This window comes from Eptesicus fuscus, chromosome 18 (assembly GCF_027574615.1).
Source record: "Eptesicus fuscus isolate TK198812 chromosome 18, DD_ASM_mEF_20220401, whole genome shotgun sequence".
NCBI lineage: Eukaryota > Metazoa > Chordata > Mammalia > Chiroptera > Vespertilionidae > Eptesicus > Eptesicus fuscus.
In genome coordinates this window covers 24159080-24175920 of record NC_072490.1, presented here as the reverse complement: position 1 = coordinate 24175920, position 16841 = coordinate 24159080, and the positions used below count along the sequence as shown (strand labels likewise).

At 43.9% G+C, this 16841-nt stretch overlaps 1 protein-coding gene and 1 long non-coding RNA gene across 4 annotated transcripts in view; one reads left to right on the top strand and one right to left on the bottom strand.

Annotated features, from left to right (window-relative positions):
• Nucleotides 1-2228, top strand: part of GALNT15 (polypeptide N-acetylgalactosaminyltransferase 15) — a 36971-nt gene extending 34743 nt beyond the window's left edge. For all 3 annotated transcript variants that reach the window (XM_054729472.1, XM_008153375.3, XM_054729473.1), the window contains one exon: nucleotides 379-2228. In XM_054729472.1, the coding sequence (XP_054585447.1) occupies nucleotides 379-525 (147 nt within the window). In that variant the 3' untranslated portion in view covers nucleotides 526-2228. The remainder of the gene's footprint in view (nucleotides 1-378) is intronic.
• Nucleotides 2229-12955: 10727 nt separating this feature from the next.
• LOC129152126 (uncharacterized) lies at nucleotides 12956-16838 on the bottom strand. The gene is made up of 4 exons (XR_008558842.1): nucleotides 16774-16838; nucleotides 13884-13984; nucleotides 13251-13288; nucleotides 12956-13107 (listed from the first exon to the last, which is right to left on the bottom strand). It is a non-coding gene; the product is annotated as an uncharacterized LOC129152126 (long non-coding RNA).
• Nucleotides 16839-16841: the final 3 nt, after the last annotated feature.

The following is a 16841-nucleotide window of genomic DNA, read 5'->3' as shown; positions in this document are numbered from 1 at the left end:
CCCAAGGCTCTGAATAATATCTACATTTCAGAACTACGTGAATTGCACTACATTTTCACCAAAATACTATAGTTCCTCACCAGGCCAGTTTGCATTACCTCTAATAGTCTCTTAACTAGAGGCCCAATGCGCGAAATTTGTGCAAGAGTGGGCCTTCCTTCCCCCAGCTGCCAGCACCGGCTTCCCTCTGGCACCCGGGACCCAGGCTTTCCTCGCAGCCCCGGCTTCCTCCGGAAGGTCATCCGGATGGAAGTCGGTCTAATTAGCATATTACACTTTTATTATTATAGATGATTAGTACAAATCTTAGAAATTTCCTTCTATGCTGACTGACTGAGGGGGACTGACTGGTTCTTTTTTCCCCTTCTCATTTTTCAGAATGGAATGATTGTTCACATTCTTTCTGGGAAATGCATGGAAGCTGTGGTGCAGGAAAACAATAAAGATTTGTACTTGCGCCAGTGTGATGGAAAAGCCAGCCAGCTGTGGCGATTTGACAATGTCAGCGCTGTGGATGAACGATGAATGCCAGTGTCTGAAGGAAAAGCAAAGATTGGTCCTCACAGTTCAGTGACAAGAGAGCTAAGAAAGTATGTATATCCCATGAAGCACATCCTCTGTGTTTGTACTCCTTGTGAGAGCAGAGAAGAAGGCTCCATGAATGAGTATAGAAAGTCTTTCCCCTCTCGCACCTATGCCATTGACTGCTGGCTATTTTCAAAAAAGAAAAAAAAATATATATATATTGTCTTCATAACTGGTAGATGATCATTACATACTACAGAAGATTCTTCGTTTTCTTGATTGGGCATGTAATAATTGCTTTTATCTCTGACTAAGAAGAGAGGCCTGGACATTCTCTGCTAGCGCTTCCAGGATGCATAAATCCAATTGACCAATTTATTTCAAATGGCCTTACCTTGGATTGTCTGTGTAACCAACTATGGAAATTAAAGTGTAAAGAGAGCATATGGCCTGGCATACAAAAAACTCTGGATTAAGCCTATTAGGACAAATTTCATGTTCCTGGTTGAGCCCTAGCTCAGAATAAGGAAGGGAAGCTACTGAGAGAAGAGCAGGACTGGAGAGAAGATGGAAGAGAGCTTTGGACCAACTCTCCAGCTCAGCCTCGCAGCTGAAAAGCAGCAAATGTGGGATAGGACGTTTTCATGTTAATGAGAATTTTCTCAGAACTTTCTACCTCCATTCACCCTGCCCTAGCCCTTTTCTAATTTGGTTAACCACAACCTCTCTGAGGGGAAATACCGGTGTCTGAGCCAAAATTCTTATGAGAGGAACCAGAGTTGGGTGTTAATGTTTAGGGGCGGGGAGGGGAGGGTGATAGGCCTGTAGGAACTGTCTGGAACCCTAAGCGTGCCCACAAGTTGAACATTGACAACTGTGGGAGGAACACACCTCCACTAGAGCAGAGCCATTGGCTCTCCTTGCTGTGACCCGGCCTAGTGTGACCATATGTGTTGATGAGTGGGGTTGGTTCTGCTATTCAGGAGTCACCATTCATGCCCATTTCTCCTCCAGATAGAGTTCCCTCTTCACATGCTCAGCTTAGAAACCTCCCCTCAAAGATGCTGGTCTCCTTTGGGCTGTTTCAGAATGCAGTGTGTTTCAAATAAGGAAAACGAGATAGGAAGTGAGGGTTTCTAAACAATGCCTATCATAATTATGTATTCCTCCTCCTACTTAAGTCCATGATTCACTCACTGCGTTTCTCCTTCCTCAGAAGACACTTTAGACCTGTGCTAGTAGCTACTAGCCACCTGTGGCTATCTATATGTAAATACATTAAAATGAAAAAAAAAAAGTCAACTCAGCTCTTCAGCTGTACTGGTCACATTCCAAGTGCTCAATAGTCACATGTGGCTAGGGGCAACTGTATTAGAGAGCACAGATTATAGAACATTTTATCATCGCAAACAGTTCTTTTGGATAGCACTGATCTACATAAGTCCATCCTCACATTAAGAGAAGAAATTCCAGCCATCGTCTTCTTCTTTCAGGCTTGTCTATATTTAAAACAAATTCCTCTAATATTTTGAGGTGGAGACCAAGCTAATAAAGGGTATTATTAGCTTGTAAAGGGTATTAATGATTGAAAAATAAAAATTAAACAAGACCTTTATTTTTTTAAAGGAACTTTATTATTGGTATTGTGGGTATTTGAAGTTGCTGGAATGAATTAATATAATTAAATAAAAGGCTGAATTCAATTGAATAAGTCGTGTTTGACAGTAATTAACAGAAAGACCCAGATGGCTTATTGCTTAATTGGTTAAGCAAAGGAAGAATGTGGTGTTTCTTGCTTCCTTAACCATCCCCATGATTTATTACTTTATTATAGGAATGGCTGTCAACTTGGTCCCTGACTGGTACTTACAGACCCTTAATTTAAACAAAACAGATGCCTCCATTCAGTTCTAAAAGAAATTCAAGCTTTTCCCATAGTGTAACCGAGTGTTCAAATTCTCTTCTTTTATGGGCTCAGTTCTGATTTTGTCCACAATGATCAATTTAAAAGTAGAGAAACCTGGCAGTTAGAAGATTTGATTCCCCAGTTCGATCTTCATGTGTCCCCCTGAATTTTATGATTGGGGTGTGTTGTTTTTTTAAGATTGAATTCATCACCATCACCACCAAGTTTTCCATTATTAAGTATCCCATTGGGAGGACAGAGAGAAGTATTCAGACAGCAGTCTAGAGTCCAATAGTCTTTATGTTATTTCACAACAATGAAAGCAGATGTCATACCTGGAGGGGCCCTGAGCTATTTCCTCTTTAGTCTCAATGCCATTGATCCCACCAGCCAACTCAGAATTCCAACTCCTTTAGACATCAAAGTCCCCCAGGTCCATGATGATGGACATCTCTGCACCAGAACTGGACATTACCAGAGGTCATTTCGATGGGATTCCATCTTCTACTGAAAGGCCATGAAAAAAAGCCAGTTGGCCACCAACTGACCCAAGAGCAGTCACCAAATCTGGACAAAGGCAACCCACTGACACGGGGCTGCCTTGATGGGCTCCACGCTACACATTGTGTACACTATCCATGATTGTTCTTTAAAAGCTTTTTGAAATGCAACTTGCGACCACTTTTGACAAAACCCCAAAGCACCTACAAGCCCTGCCCTGATTAGTAAAATGCCTTGATTCAGACATATTTCAATGATGATGCTAAGCACAATAGCCAAAGAGGTGATATTTCCAGGATTCTAGAAGCCTCTGCTATTTCTGTGTAAACAATAGGTCTTCCAATCTCCTTGCCAGTTTCAACCCCTTCCATGAAATGTGGTTTTTCGGATATAGAAGTGTGTCCCTAGCACTTAAAAAAAACACACACACACAAAAAAAACACTGTGAGGATCTTTGCTGGTGTGGTAGTTCTTTCTATTGGTCTGGGGTGCTTATATTTCCTCATCACCAAAAGATCTATGTAATACCAATACACAATGCTATCGCAGCATATAAGCAGCTTGCCTGACTTTATTTGGCTTAAAAATAGTCATCACGATCACTTCTCCCCTAGCGTGATAGTTTGCAAGCTCAGACCTAACAGATCAGACTCACCTTTGAAAATGAAAGTTTGAGCCTGGCTGGCGTGGCTCAGTGGTTGAACGTTGACCTATGAACCAGAAGGTTCGATTCCCTGTCCGGGCACATACCCAGGTTGCAGGCTCGATCCCCAGCGTGGGATTCTCTATCATCATTGATGTTTCTATCTATCTCTCCCTCTCCCTTCCTCTCTGAAATCAATAAAGATGATTTTTTTTTAAAGCTGTTTCTTCAGCATCCATGTTCTTGTGGCATCTTTCATCGCACTCTCCCTCTTCCTCTATCTGGCCCTCTATGTCCTTCCATTATCAAGTCCAATTGACCAATATTGATGGAATTAACAGAACCAGTTTCTACAGAGGCTATTTGGAGCGCTGAGCAAGTCAATTAATTGCTTGAATTCTCAGCTCTTCTTAGCCTCAGCTCCTCTCCTGGAAGAATCCATAGTATGAAGGCGCAGGAATGCCATTTAATATGGATGTGGGATGAGAGGGCTACTAGAGGTGCTGCAGGTAGTGTGGGAATATGGCTCTGGTCTTGAGGAGGCAGCTGGAGCCCTGGCAGGCAGATGGCCCTATACTGAGGATACACATAGAGGCAGATGCAGGGAACCTTCTGGAGATGGGTTAGGACCTGAAAATAGACACATCTAAGAGCCAAACATGAGATTAGATGATTAGAAAACAAATCCTGCCAAAGCCCACAATATGATTCTATTAATCCTTAAGTTAAATCCTACAGTAAAGTTAAAGGACAATTTTGAAAGGGATTTCAAATTCACCCTTTCAACGCCAGAGTCTGTGACACAGTGTTCTCGACAGCCCACCCCCTCTGGAACTTCCTTTCCAGCTGTCAGTATCTACATTTCTTTGCCTGAGGATTTTCCCCAAAGAAGGCTGCTTTAAGATGTGGGCGGGCCAGACGTGTCTTGAAAGTCACCTGCAGGAGCAGCCTTCAGTCAATGACTGACAAGATTTGGTGTAAAAATACCTCAGCTCTCTCATTTCTCTGGTAGGATAACTCTGAGGTACATGTTCTACACCATTTCCAGAGTTTACTGTGAGATTTAGTTCTAATCACGCATAGTGGGAGCTGGCTTGAGAATGCATCTTGCTACACACCATCACACAGTGCCAATCAGGATAAATTCACTTAGGTAAGATGATATTTTAGAATTATACTGACTATGAACTAAAGCAGAGGTCAGTAAACATTTTCTATAAAGGACTACATAGTGAAATATTTTTGGCTTTGTGGCCTTACAGTTTCTGTCACAGAAAACTCAACTCTACCCTTATAAACACAAAGACAGCCATGGACAATAATAAACAAATGAGCACAGAAGTGCTGCAATAAAACTTTATTTACAAAACCAGGTGGCTGGCCAGACTTGTCCCATAGCCATAGTTTGCTACTTCCTGGACCAGACTATTTGGCCCAACTGCAGAAAGAGATAAATATTACAGAATATTTAAAAACAAACAGAACAGTATTACCAAAGAAACTTTAAGCTTGAAAAAATAGAAAAATAGTATTTCTTTACTACAAATAACAAAACAAAGAAAAACAAAAGAGGGAACCAATATATATAATAAATATAATATAATATATAGGGTGTCCCAAAAAATGTATATAAACATTTTGAATAATTATAAAGACAGTGTTTATTAAAGTACATTTCATTTTCAAAATTGAACTATCAGCTGTTAAAGTGTGCATACATATTTTGGGCACACCCTGTATATAATATAATAATGTTCTCACTGTAAGCAAACGCTAATCCTTTTAAGAAAGAAATAGGAGTAAACAAAAAATAAATCATTTAAAATATCAAAATGTAAAATGTTGACACTGTAGCCCACAGCCTTTTTCTTTTGAAGACACAGAATCCACAAGCCTTCACTGTTAATAAAGGTTGAGCAGAAAAAGTTTTCTTAATGAGACCCCAGGCTGCAATAAGAACAACATGGAAGGGCGGGCTGCTAACTAGCAGAGTAACTCTCAGCATTTTAGCCAAGCCAATGGGGTTAAATTGCACTAAGAGGTGAAATTTTACATCCTAGTTTTTATGTTGTTGTGGTGAAGACACAGAGGCCAATACACACACTCTCTCCACACAATTCTTTTACAGTTGGGATATGCGGACTATCGAATATAGGCTCTTGTGTGGGGCAAGAGAAACAACTCCTGTGTATTTATATAAACTCTAATCCCTGGCTTTCAATTTAGCCAGATTCCAAAGTACACACAGTACGAGTCAAGCCAAGTTAGAGACTTCCAACGGCAGAGCTTGAGGCCAGGGCTGTACCAGGCCAGCAGGCCTCACTCTTGTGTGCCAAAGCCAACATGAGCCCATAAAACATGTTTGGAGGCCAAAGCGAGAGGTGCCTCCTGCCTGGTACAGCCTATCTTTGAGGCTGCCAGGCCAATCATGCCCTTCAAGTGTCAGTATTGGCATGTCTGAGGCTGGCTCCAGATAAAACGATAGCCGGAGGCACTTCCTCCTCCCACACTCAGCAACGGCGCCAAAGCTGTCCAACCCCATGTCCACTTTGCATCCTGTCACTCTACTCTCCACACTGCTGACCCCACTTGTCACTGTAGAGTGAGCCTTCACTATCCACCAGGGACAAGCAGCTCCCTAGCTCTGAGTACCCAGGTGGAAGCCACAGTTGAGGCCTATCAATTTTTATTTTGAGAGATCTTATTTTCCCCCATGTTGGGCAGATGCTCAATAATGAGAAGCTCTTGCTCTTACTGTTCACTGGGAATGTTATTTTCCTTTCTAGTCCACTCTTTGAGAATATCCTTGTACAAAGCTCTAGGTGGTGAGTTGGTTTGACTGGTAGTAGAGTCCCTGACAATGCATCCCCTCACAGATTGGTTTGGGCAACGGCCCTCCCAGTTGACCAGGCCTCCAGCACCCTCCTCCAGCCCATCTGCCACTTCCTTGCATAGCCTCCTTACCCAGCTGGCCCTAGCCTAACAGGTGTGATCCAGATAGAAACGTGACATATGTTGCCTTAAGATGACCCTGGCTTATGATGGAATTATATTCCAAACTAAGAAACAGGCTTTTTTTTTTTTTAAAGCAAAGATTCATGACCCATACTTCCTTGTTTCCCCTTATCACCTACCACAGGGCTGGGTGCTTCATTCCATGGATTCTATCATGAAGGAGAAAAAAACAGGAGTTGAGATACAGATGAATGACACTTCAAGAGCTAGTGAAAAATCAAGTTGAAAAAAACTTTGGACACTAATTGGGCAACAGACAATAAGACCGGTATGAACAAACATATGTACCCATTGACAGAAAGAAAAGTACTAACAAGCACAAGGGTTGAGCCCTTCACTCACATTATTTCTTCTTTTCTTCACAATAGGCCACTTAAGTAGGTACCAATATTATCCTTGTTGCATTATCCCATTCTATAGTTGAGGAAAGTGAAGCTTACCTACATAAAGCAATTTTCCCAAGGCCATACAATGAGAAAGTGATGTGACTGGGTCACAGACACAGGTCCATCTGGTTCCAAGGCCTTTACTTTTCATCTCCACATGTTCTTGCCTCCTGGTGTTTGAGTGAAAGAAATAAAGTGAGACAGTGACCTTCCTAATAAGAATGAGTGAAAATAAGGGCCTCATTGTTTTAGGATATGCCAATATCAGATGCATCAGTTCAGATGAGTTTAGGTGCAAGTAACAGAATAACCGACGCCCAGGGGCAGGGGAAACACTGATCTTTAGCTCTCTCACATGCCCTCTTCACAGCTAGGTAGCTCCATATTTGGTGCAACAGCTCAGACATCATGCATAACCGGGCTCTTTGTAACCTTCCAGCCACCATCCCTGTAAGCTCTGATTCTGGTACCTATCTCTTCCTGGGTGCAAGATGGCCATCACAGCACCAAGCGTCACATCATTGCCTTAGGATCCCAAATAGGAAGGGAGGCAACAGAAGGAAGCTCTGCTCAGACATCTCTGTCTTTATTGAGAAAGCATGCTTTGTTCCTGAAGCCCCCAGCAACTTCCCCTACTGTCTCATCGGCCAGAACTGTGTCACATGGTCATCTTTAGCAGAAAGGGAAGCTGGGAACATGTCTAGAAAGGTACCCTAGCAAATGGGGAGAGGGATGAACACAGGGGGTTCTGTGAGCCAGGAACACGGGAGGTTGACTGAGATTGGCCAGTAAGCGTCTGTATACGGGGATGACTCCTCTCTCAGGCAAGACTGGGCTCTGCTGCTATTTTTAAAAAATATTATGAGATGACAATGGCAGGACCCTGAGACAGAGACCTATACATTCCCATGCTAACAGTTCCCAGATGTTATCTAATCAGCTCCCACCCTCTGCTCAAAGGAGGAATCTTCAACTGCCCCAGAACCAGCTCCACTTACACAGGGAAGGTACAGAGTACCTGCCATCTGGATCTCATCCACTACCACCAGCGTCGGTCAAACATTCTAAGAAGCAAAGGTGTTTTGACCTCTTTTTTTATGTAGCTTCTGGGAAAAAATGTGACCTCAAAGTACCATCCAATAACATTCGTTTTCCTTTATTTCTGTGAAAAAGCTAGTAAGTATGGTTTCTAAAAGAGAGAGGAGGGAACTTCCTATGGGATCTAGAATGAGTTTTCTTCCTTTATTGTATGTCATATGGGAGTATCTGATAGAGGAAGTTGCTTGGGAATTTTGCTTAAAACAACAGTTGCAGCCTGTTAACCCCATCTGCTTCCCATAAGCAGGAGAACCATTGCATGACAGTGTCAAGGGGCCTCCGGATTTTCTCAAGGCTTTCCCATAGGGAAGATGCTTAAAACAAAATCCTCCAACCTCTTGGTTCTAATCCTCCCCCTCTTAGTCCGGTCAGTAACCACAGAAGGTGACAGAATCTGGCTGATACTCGGGAGAGCTGAGTTGGAAGAGTGACAAATTCCAAATTTCAAGCTGAACTTGAGGAGGCCTGCAAAGTACAAAGTCAAGTTCCTGAATGATATGCTTACTATTATAAACTCAGATGATAATGCTCTTTCTAGAGTGAATTCTAGACTCTGAGGGCCACTTTCCAAATTAATAAAAAAACAACAACACACCTATAAACATTTATTGAACATCTATGATATACCAAGGACATTTCTAGGTCCTTGTCCCAAGTGTTTTCTGAGCTCTTAGCTTGGATGACCTTGATGAGTCACCCATGAACCATAAAAATTGCAAAATATCATCTTCACTGCATTATGTCAGCACAGACTCAGACAGAGTTGGATATGTGCACTCCGGTTTCTGGGAAGGCAAAGATATTTCAAAAACAATTCCAGGAAAGCCAACGAATATGTCTTTTGATACATTTTCCAAGTGAGACACAAAATAGGCCTAAATTTGTAAACAACAATTATTTTTCTAAAATTGCTATGGGAACATGCCCAGCATTCAGTGACCCTTAAAATACGTATTTGTGAAACAATAACCCACCTATTTCCCGATAATTCCTAGCCTTGACTCCTCCCTGAACCTCAGGTTCATTCATTCAAGCACCTTCAATCTACAATCAGAGCCCAAGGGATCTGGCTAGAGTGCCCCCCTTCCAGAATCCCTTCCACGCTCCCCATCACCTTCAGAATGATGCCCCGGCTCCCGGACACAGCCTGCCTACAAGGTCCGTCCTGGCCTGGCCTTCACCCTCTGGACTCACAGGCTTCCACTCATTGCACATCTCTAAATACCTAGTCCCTAACACAACACTCTTTTTACGGTCTCTGCTTTTGCCATGCTGTTCTTGCTGCCCAGAATGCCTTTCCTTCTTTCACTATCACACAGGACTTAGTTCATGTGTCATCTCTGAAGAGTCTTCCCCGAACGCCCAGGCTGGCCTAAGTGTCTCTCTTCTGGGGTCTGTGTATGTAGGTCTGCTGAGCATGGACCACTCTGGATTAAAACGATCACTCACGCGTCTCCTCCACCAGACTAAACAAATTCTACACATCTTTCCACCCAGAGTTCCTAGCACACTATTGACACTTGTTAGACACATAAAACATGCTTCTTGAACTTTAACTAAAGTGACAACATTTTTTGGCCTGAAGTCAAGTAGAATGAAAGCAAGAAAAGTTACAGACTTTAAATTCAGACATGTCACAGCTCTTATTTGAGGTCAAATTTAGGAGGACCTGGTCACTTTTCCGTCTTCCAGAGTTTTTAGACTAGGGAAGGAGAATTCTCAATAAGTTAAAAATCATTTGTTAAAAGAATGTACAAGTCTAGTTCATTGAGATCAAAAGAAACTTTTTTTTTTTGCAAAAGCAGAAGCATATATTTAAAAAATGATGCAACTATAGACCCAAATCGGGAAAGCCGAAGTGAGCTGCCTAGAAATGGACGCTGTACAATTCATTCATTCCATAAGGAGACTAAGGGGAAATCTTGCGCAGTTCCTGGAGCGAGAGCCATGGAAGCTAGCAGTGCAGAGGGCAGGGAGTAAGCCCCCATCTCCCACACAGAAGGCTCTGCATTCTACCCGGAGCCTGTGGGTTTCGAAGCAAACCAGGAGGTGGGGGCACGGTGAGGACATTGGTTAAAATCTGGGAGGAATGGATTCAATATGAGGTGTGTGGTCTTTCTACTGCAGCCGGAAGGAATCTAGTCCCCAAACTCAAAGACATTTTCATTTTGAGCTCCCCGGTGGTAGGTGGCAATGCAGAGCTCCTTCCCTGTACTGGGTCTGAGCCTGGGGCTTGGACAGGGCCAGGGCATCAGGGGCTGCGTGGGGACCCTACTCAGGTGCCTACAGAACATGTTCCAGATCTGTTTGCCTGGGGAGCAGCAGGCTGGGGCACTTTCCCACCAGCTCTCCTCCCTCACTGGTTGAGGGTTACCCTTGGGGACATTAACTCTCTCCAGCCCACCCTGCAGGCTGCATTTGCAAGAGTGACCTTGTCTGGTGTTGGTGTTCTGTGAAATTGTGTGTTAAGTAGGGAGGGACTCAGCAGCCTAGATGTGGGTGCCAAGCCTAATGGTGCCTTTTTCTTTCTCAGGCTTCCTATGATGCAGGCTCTGTGCCCTCATAAGAGTGACAGGTGCCCTCGTTAGCCCAGCTGCATAGCTCTAAGCAACATTCAACTCAGGAGTGCAAGGGGCAGAATAGGCACAGACCGATAGGGCTCTTCCGTCTTGCGGATGCTCCTTCTAAGAGTGTCTGGAGACATTTAAGTAGATTTTCTCTACCTCCTTAGTCACTCAGGTGAAGTCGCAATTCTCTTGGTTGGACCTTGGAGTGATGCCAGGAGCAAGGAAACTGACAGGGCTCCCCGATCCATTTCCTGTCATTTGTTTGAGGGTGACCGAGCATGGTGGTGACAGCTCAGATAACCTTCCTTAAACCACACGGAGCTATCAGGGCGGAGAGTGACAGGCATTGCACATATTGCAGACCCTGCTGCTGGCTGCACCCGTCACAGGAGAGCTTTTCTTTCTTTCTTCTTTAAAAAAATAAAAAATATATATATATATATATATATATATATATATATATATTTCAGAGAGGGAGAGAGAGAATCATTGCTTGGCTGCCTCCTGCACACCCCACACTGGGGATTGAACCTGAAGCAGAGAGGGGAAATTGCCATTGAAGTTCTGTCAAAAAAGAGGTGGTTTGGGGGAATAATGGTGGGTTTTCAGAAGGGACAGCAGGGTAAAATAATAATACTTTCTTTAAGGAGGAGGTGTCTACCTCCCACTTTCCTTTTCTGCGCACGTCAACTCTCCGGACATTCGTTTTAAGTAGGATGCCCCCTTGGGAAAGAGAACACAGAGGCCCCGAGAGGTTTTGGCAGCATATGCCCTTCTGCAAGCTGTCTTGCGCTGGGGCTGCCAACAGTCTGCCTAGTGGTGCTCTGGCTCCCCCTACAGGCCAGGCACTGTCAGTTCACAATCATTCTAGAGAGGGGTCCTTTCTCCTCCTCTGCCTCCCAGTCATTTCTGGGTTGCCCCTTCAGGCAGGCCAGGCAGGACAACTTCATCGGAGAACAGGAATAGTCATTTGCTGCTCAAAGTCACATCAGAAAGGAGCTGAGAGAGACCTTCAAAATGATTTCTTCAAACCCTCCTGCTTTACAGATGAGAGATCAAAGCCTGGAGAGTGACCAGTTCCATCCTTGGCCTCTTTGCCCAGGGCCCTGACCCACTGAGCCCACAGATGGTGCAGGAACACGTGTGCAAGGCACAAATCCCAGAGCCATCTGGCCAAGGTCAGGTGTTCCTTCTGCCTCATTATGTCCACGTAGTAATTCCTTAAAATTAATGATGAATAAGGGGTATGTTTGGCAAAGAGAACAAAGTTTCCAGTCATTAAACTGCCAACACATACATTTGGGTCACTTATTGATTTTAAAAAATCCATCCTGTTCTTATAGATTCTCTGTAATATAATCCTATATTTTAAAATCCTCCCTTCCACAGGGATCAGGCCCAGCTTTCATAAACAAAATATTCTTGGACCATATTTGCTGATTGAATGACACTGCTTATCCATCTTTGGGGTGAGTAACTATTAATAATCTTTATAATTTTCCAAGCAGAAAGTCCTCCTTCACGTCTAACTTTCCTGGTCCTCCCTGCAGCCGCCTCCAACACAACATGGTGTAGAGAGTGCTGAGCCAAGCCAGATGGGCAAATCCCGAGTAGGCCACATTTTGCTGGGAACATATAAGCTATATTTGGCAGACTTGTTCAAGGTCCAAAGTTCAAAGTTCCAAATATGGCCATGCAGACCACATCAGACTTGGAGTGAGAGCTGCTCACCTGATTTGAAATAGTCTAGCTACAAACTGTTGGATACCATTGAAATGTATTAGAGAATTGCCATAACAACACTCAAAATGAATCATCACAAAGTTCCAGCAACGTGGAAACAGATATGCAGTAAGGTGGGTAGTCAAAGTTCCTATGGGTATCACATCTCACTTTTAATGACACCGTGTGAGCATCTGGCCCCATTTTTCTCTATAATTAGAGCTAATAAATATCTTCAAGTGAGTATTTTGACAGACTTTGGAAATATGAGCCTATTATTACTAGGGTTGTGTGGTTCTGAATTTGAATATGAAAAACATAGCCGAAGCCTTCTTCATCTCAAAAAGCAAATGTAGCAAAAATTAATCCCATGGGGTTACTGTCTGATGCTTGGCCAGCAAGATGAGGGTGGCTGACTTGTTTTAATGTTTCAACTGCTTCCATTTTTATCATTTGGGAAGGTTTTCTGTTATTCAAACACTGCCCCACACGGAGAAAAAAGGGATTTGGAATCACAAGTGTTAGGTTGAGATTCCAAGTATGCCATTTAATGACTGGGGTGGTAAGGTTACTTTTCAGAAACATTCACGCTTTCCTCCCTCCACTTCCATGCACCCTTGACTTTGGGCCACATGACTTGTTTTGGCCAATGGAACGATGACAGACATGATGCAAGCAGACTTGACATGTGCCATGTACAGTGGGAATTGGTTCTTGCACCTCTGTTCTGGCTAGTCCGCTGGTCTGAGGAAGAGGGAAGGATATGTGAGACCAGACCCAGGCCCAGACTGCAATTTGGAGCCACCCAGCCAAACCCACAGACACACAAGAGCATTTTTAAATAACTACTGTTTTAAGTTTCCTGGTAGTTAGTAATGCAACATTACCTGGTGGACACATTGGCAGAGACTGGGTTTCAGTTAACCTGAGGATAAGAATATCAGCATTAGTGTGATCTAAATGATGTCATGCTATTATCACTTTCCGTGTTTTAGAACAAATAGAGTGTCCCACCCTTGCTTTGGTGACAATTTAGCTAGGCTCGGACTACAGAAAATTTTCCAGAATCCCTTCCCCTGAGTGGTTCTGGGGTAGCTTTGACCACCAGAGAAATTTTGTGCGATTCAGAAGACAGAAGCAAAGCCGCAGATATTTCACGCTCTGAAGGCTGGAGCAGGGCACGAGAAACTGGGTGCTTAAGCACGTTGTGGTTGATCCGCTACTTTGCCTTGTTCTGGGCCAAATACTTATTTATACAACTCCAAGGGAAGGGCACCATCTTCCCCTGGACGTCACACACATCAAGGAGGTGGAGAGAGACAGATGTAGGTTCCAGTTTGTATTTTCTCTCGTTCACACACCGAGCTTTCTTTCCCAACTATCAGTTCGGCTGCCCTACAGCTACTTTAGGCTCAAGATCAGATATAAGGATAACAGCCTTGCCTTAAGGCCACCACTGGCTCCCACAATGATGCAAAGTTTAATTCTTTAAAACAAATCCTTCATTGTCTATCACTTACGGTTCTTCTCTGGACTAGATTCTGACACATATGGCTGAGTCCATTGTTGTCTTAACCTTTAAATTCAAGCAAGTTCTCCAGACCATAATCTCGAGGCATTTCTGATGGGGCAAGAAATATGTAAGATTAAATTATTGTTCATTGAGCCCTCATTATGTGCAAACATTCTTCTGTTTTAATTCTTTATCTCATTCAATCTCATTAAATGGCCCAATTCCCCACCCACGCTCGTTCACTCTTATCATCATTACCAATTAGTAGTTAATAGATACCTGCTAGCTATAGTAATAGTTCAAGTTCTTCCACTGGGGATTGTAGACTTGGACCCAGTCCCCTTTGGGGTGACTCTAGGTGGCCTGTGCTGCCCTCATGTAAAGAGTCTGAATCACAGAAGGTGGCCATGAAGGGTGTGTTTTCCCCCCTTTCCCGCCCTCAACCTTGGCATTAATCTTTGTCCAAAGGTGCACCCTTTGACCCTACCCAAGAACTCAGTTCCCCTCTAAGACTGAAGTCTGGCCCTAAATCTTTGCCTAGTGACTGGGTCCTGCTGCCATTGTCAGGTCTCAGATAGGCACTGCTTGTCCACCTCAGTCCCTAGTATTGACCCTCCTGGTCTGAAGCACTGCCACTTACTAGACATTCACCCCTAATTGAGAGCCACTTCATATTGAACCTCTTGGTCCATTCAATGCCCTTCATTTGCCATCTAGGACCAACGTAGCTGCCTTCTTTGGCTACAGCCCAATGGGCCCGCCTGTGCCTCTGCTCTCTGCACTGGTGGCCAGGCCAGTTTTCCAGCGTTTGTCCTTGCTCAGGAAGCAGGTGTTATAACAAGGTTTGCCAGGTTGTACACAGATAAAGTTTGCTGGGGCTTCTAACCAAAATCCTCAGGTGGGTTTGGAGGTTTTACAATATCAGTAACTGGTAGTTTTGTGCTGCATCAACTTGGCTAAGCTGGAACAATGTTTCCCAGCATTCTCTTCCTACATGGTTCTGGGTTGCAGTTGGCTCAAAAAGAGAGATTTGTGCAAAGTTTGGAAGGCAGAAGGGAAGCAGCAGCTGGGACTCTGAAGATCGCTGAGGTTAGAGGTGGTGAGACAGCTGGTGCCGGTGGTTACCTTGTCCTCTTTCCTGCTGCAAGTCAGCTCTCCTTCCTGTCTGCCAGCCCTACTGACCAATAGCAACCGCTGTTCATCGCCAAATGCTTGGCTGTGAGCTCAGAGGTAATAGCAACATAGAAGCAATGACCTCCCCAGACTTCTTCCTAGCCCTTCCCTGGCTTCCCCTCCAACAGCTGGATGTGCCTAACTCAGCTTTCCCTGCCAGCTCAAACTTGTCCCCCAGCACCAGCGCTTGGGGAAGAATGGTTAGTGACTTTTCTTCCCTAAGTTTAGGGGCGACCAATTTTCTTTTGAAAAATGCTAACGTGCACCCAGCTGGTGTGGCTCAGTGGTTGAGCGTCAACCCACAAACCAGAAGGTCACAGTTCAATTCCTGGTCAGGGCTTCATCCTGTGTGGGGTATGCCCGAGGCAGCCAATTAGTGATTCTCTTTCATCATTGCTGTATCTCTCGCTCTCTCCCTCTCCCTTCCTCTCTGAAATCAACAAAAATACCTTTTTAAAAAGAAAAAATGCTAACATGCTTTCCTAGAATTAGACCAATATTAATCCTGAATTCTACTAGGAATTGTGTGTTTTTTATTTCCCTGAGTTCTAGGGCTCTTCTGCTAGTCCGTAAAGAAAGGTGGAGATTCTGCTGCCTCCTTACTCCCCACCCCACATTGTATGCATTCTGTGAGCCGGGGATAGTATTTTTAACTCCGATTTCTTTTTCGTACGTCCTTTGTTTTAAACCCTTAACAAGGAAGAATTTGGAAAATGGTTTCCCAGTCCAAGACGTAATCATGAGCAATTTGTTTTATAGGAAGTAGGGAATGGCAGGCATCCTCAAATGGAGTTAAAGAAACCCTAATTACTCACACCTGCAGAAGCTGTCACTTTTGTAAGGTGTGTAATTAACAGCCAGCATGTGTTGTTAAGAATGTGATTGCCTGTTAAATAGGGGGCGTAGCCCAGAGGCTGCCCATATTGGGGCTCTCCCACTGTGTTCATTAGCCCAGTCCTCGGGTCACTTAAAGGCCGACTGCATGACTGAACACAAAGTGTGCCGCCAACTGAGCCCACACACTGTTTCCCATGCAAAGCAGGTGTCACCACTTTAAGAAAATGGAGTCTTTTTACTTTGTGATTATGAATTTTCTGCTTTTCTAGCCTAGTGGTTCTCAGCTTTGACTGCACATTAGAATCACCAGGGAGATTCTTTTAAAATCCTGAAGCCCACGCAGCACCCAGGCCAATTAAATCAGACTCTCTCTGGGGTAGCAAGCGTTTTAAGCACCCCAGGTGATTCCAATGTGTTGCCAAATTCTAAAACCAGTTCTAGACCAGTGGTTCTCAAACTACAGCTGCATCAGAATCATCTAGAGCAGCGGTTGCCAACCGGTGGTCCGTGAGGTCCAAAAGGTTGGCGACCGCTGATCTAGAGGGCTTTTTAAGCCCATCCAAGATACTCGGAAAAGTGTGGCGGCTGTTCAATACTTCACACTTCTCATACTTATTCTAAGAATGCTGTCAATGCTCAAAGCAATGTTGAGTTCCTTTTGAAATTATAATGATCTTTTTCTGCACATATGACAGGTATTATGCTGTTTTTTTAGTCATTACCTCTTTTAATTATTTTCACGAAGCTGTCATTCTCATCCTTCAGGTCTCAGAAAAAGCGCCAACCGGAGACACCTTCTGTCTACCCTTTACAAAGGCACCTGCCGCAGTGACCATCACATCACCTGATTTGTTTCCCTCCAGGCCCTAACCAGTCTGTAACCTTACCTGGTATTTCCTCTCTTCTAGTTGCAGTAAACTCCATGATGACAGAAACCCGGCTTGTCTTCATCTCG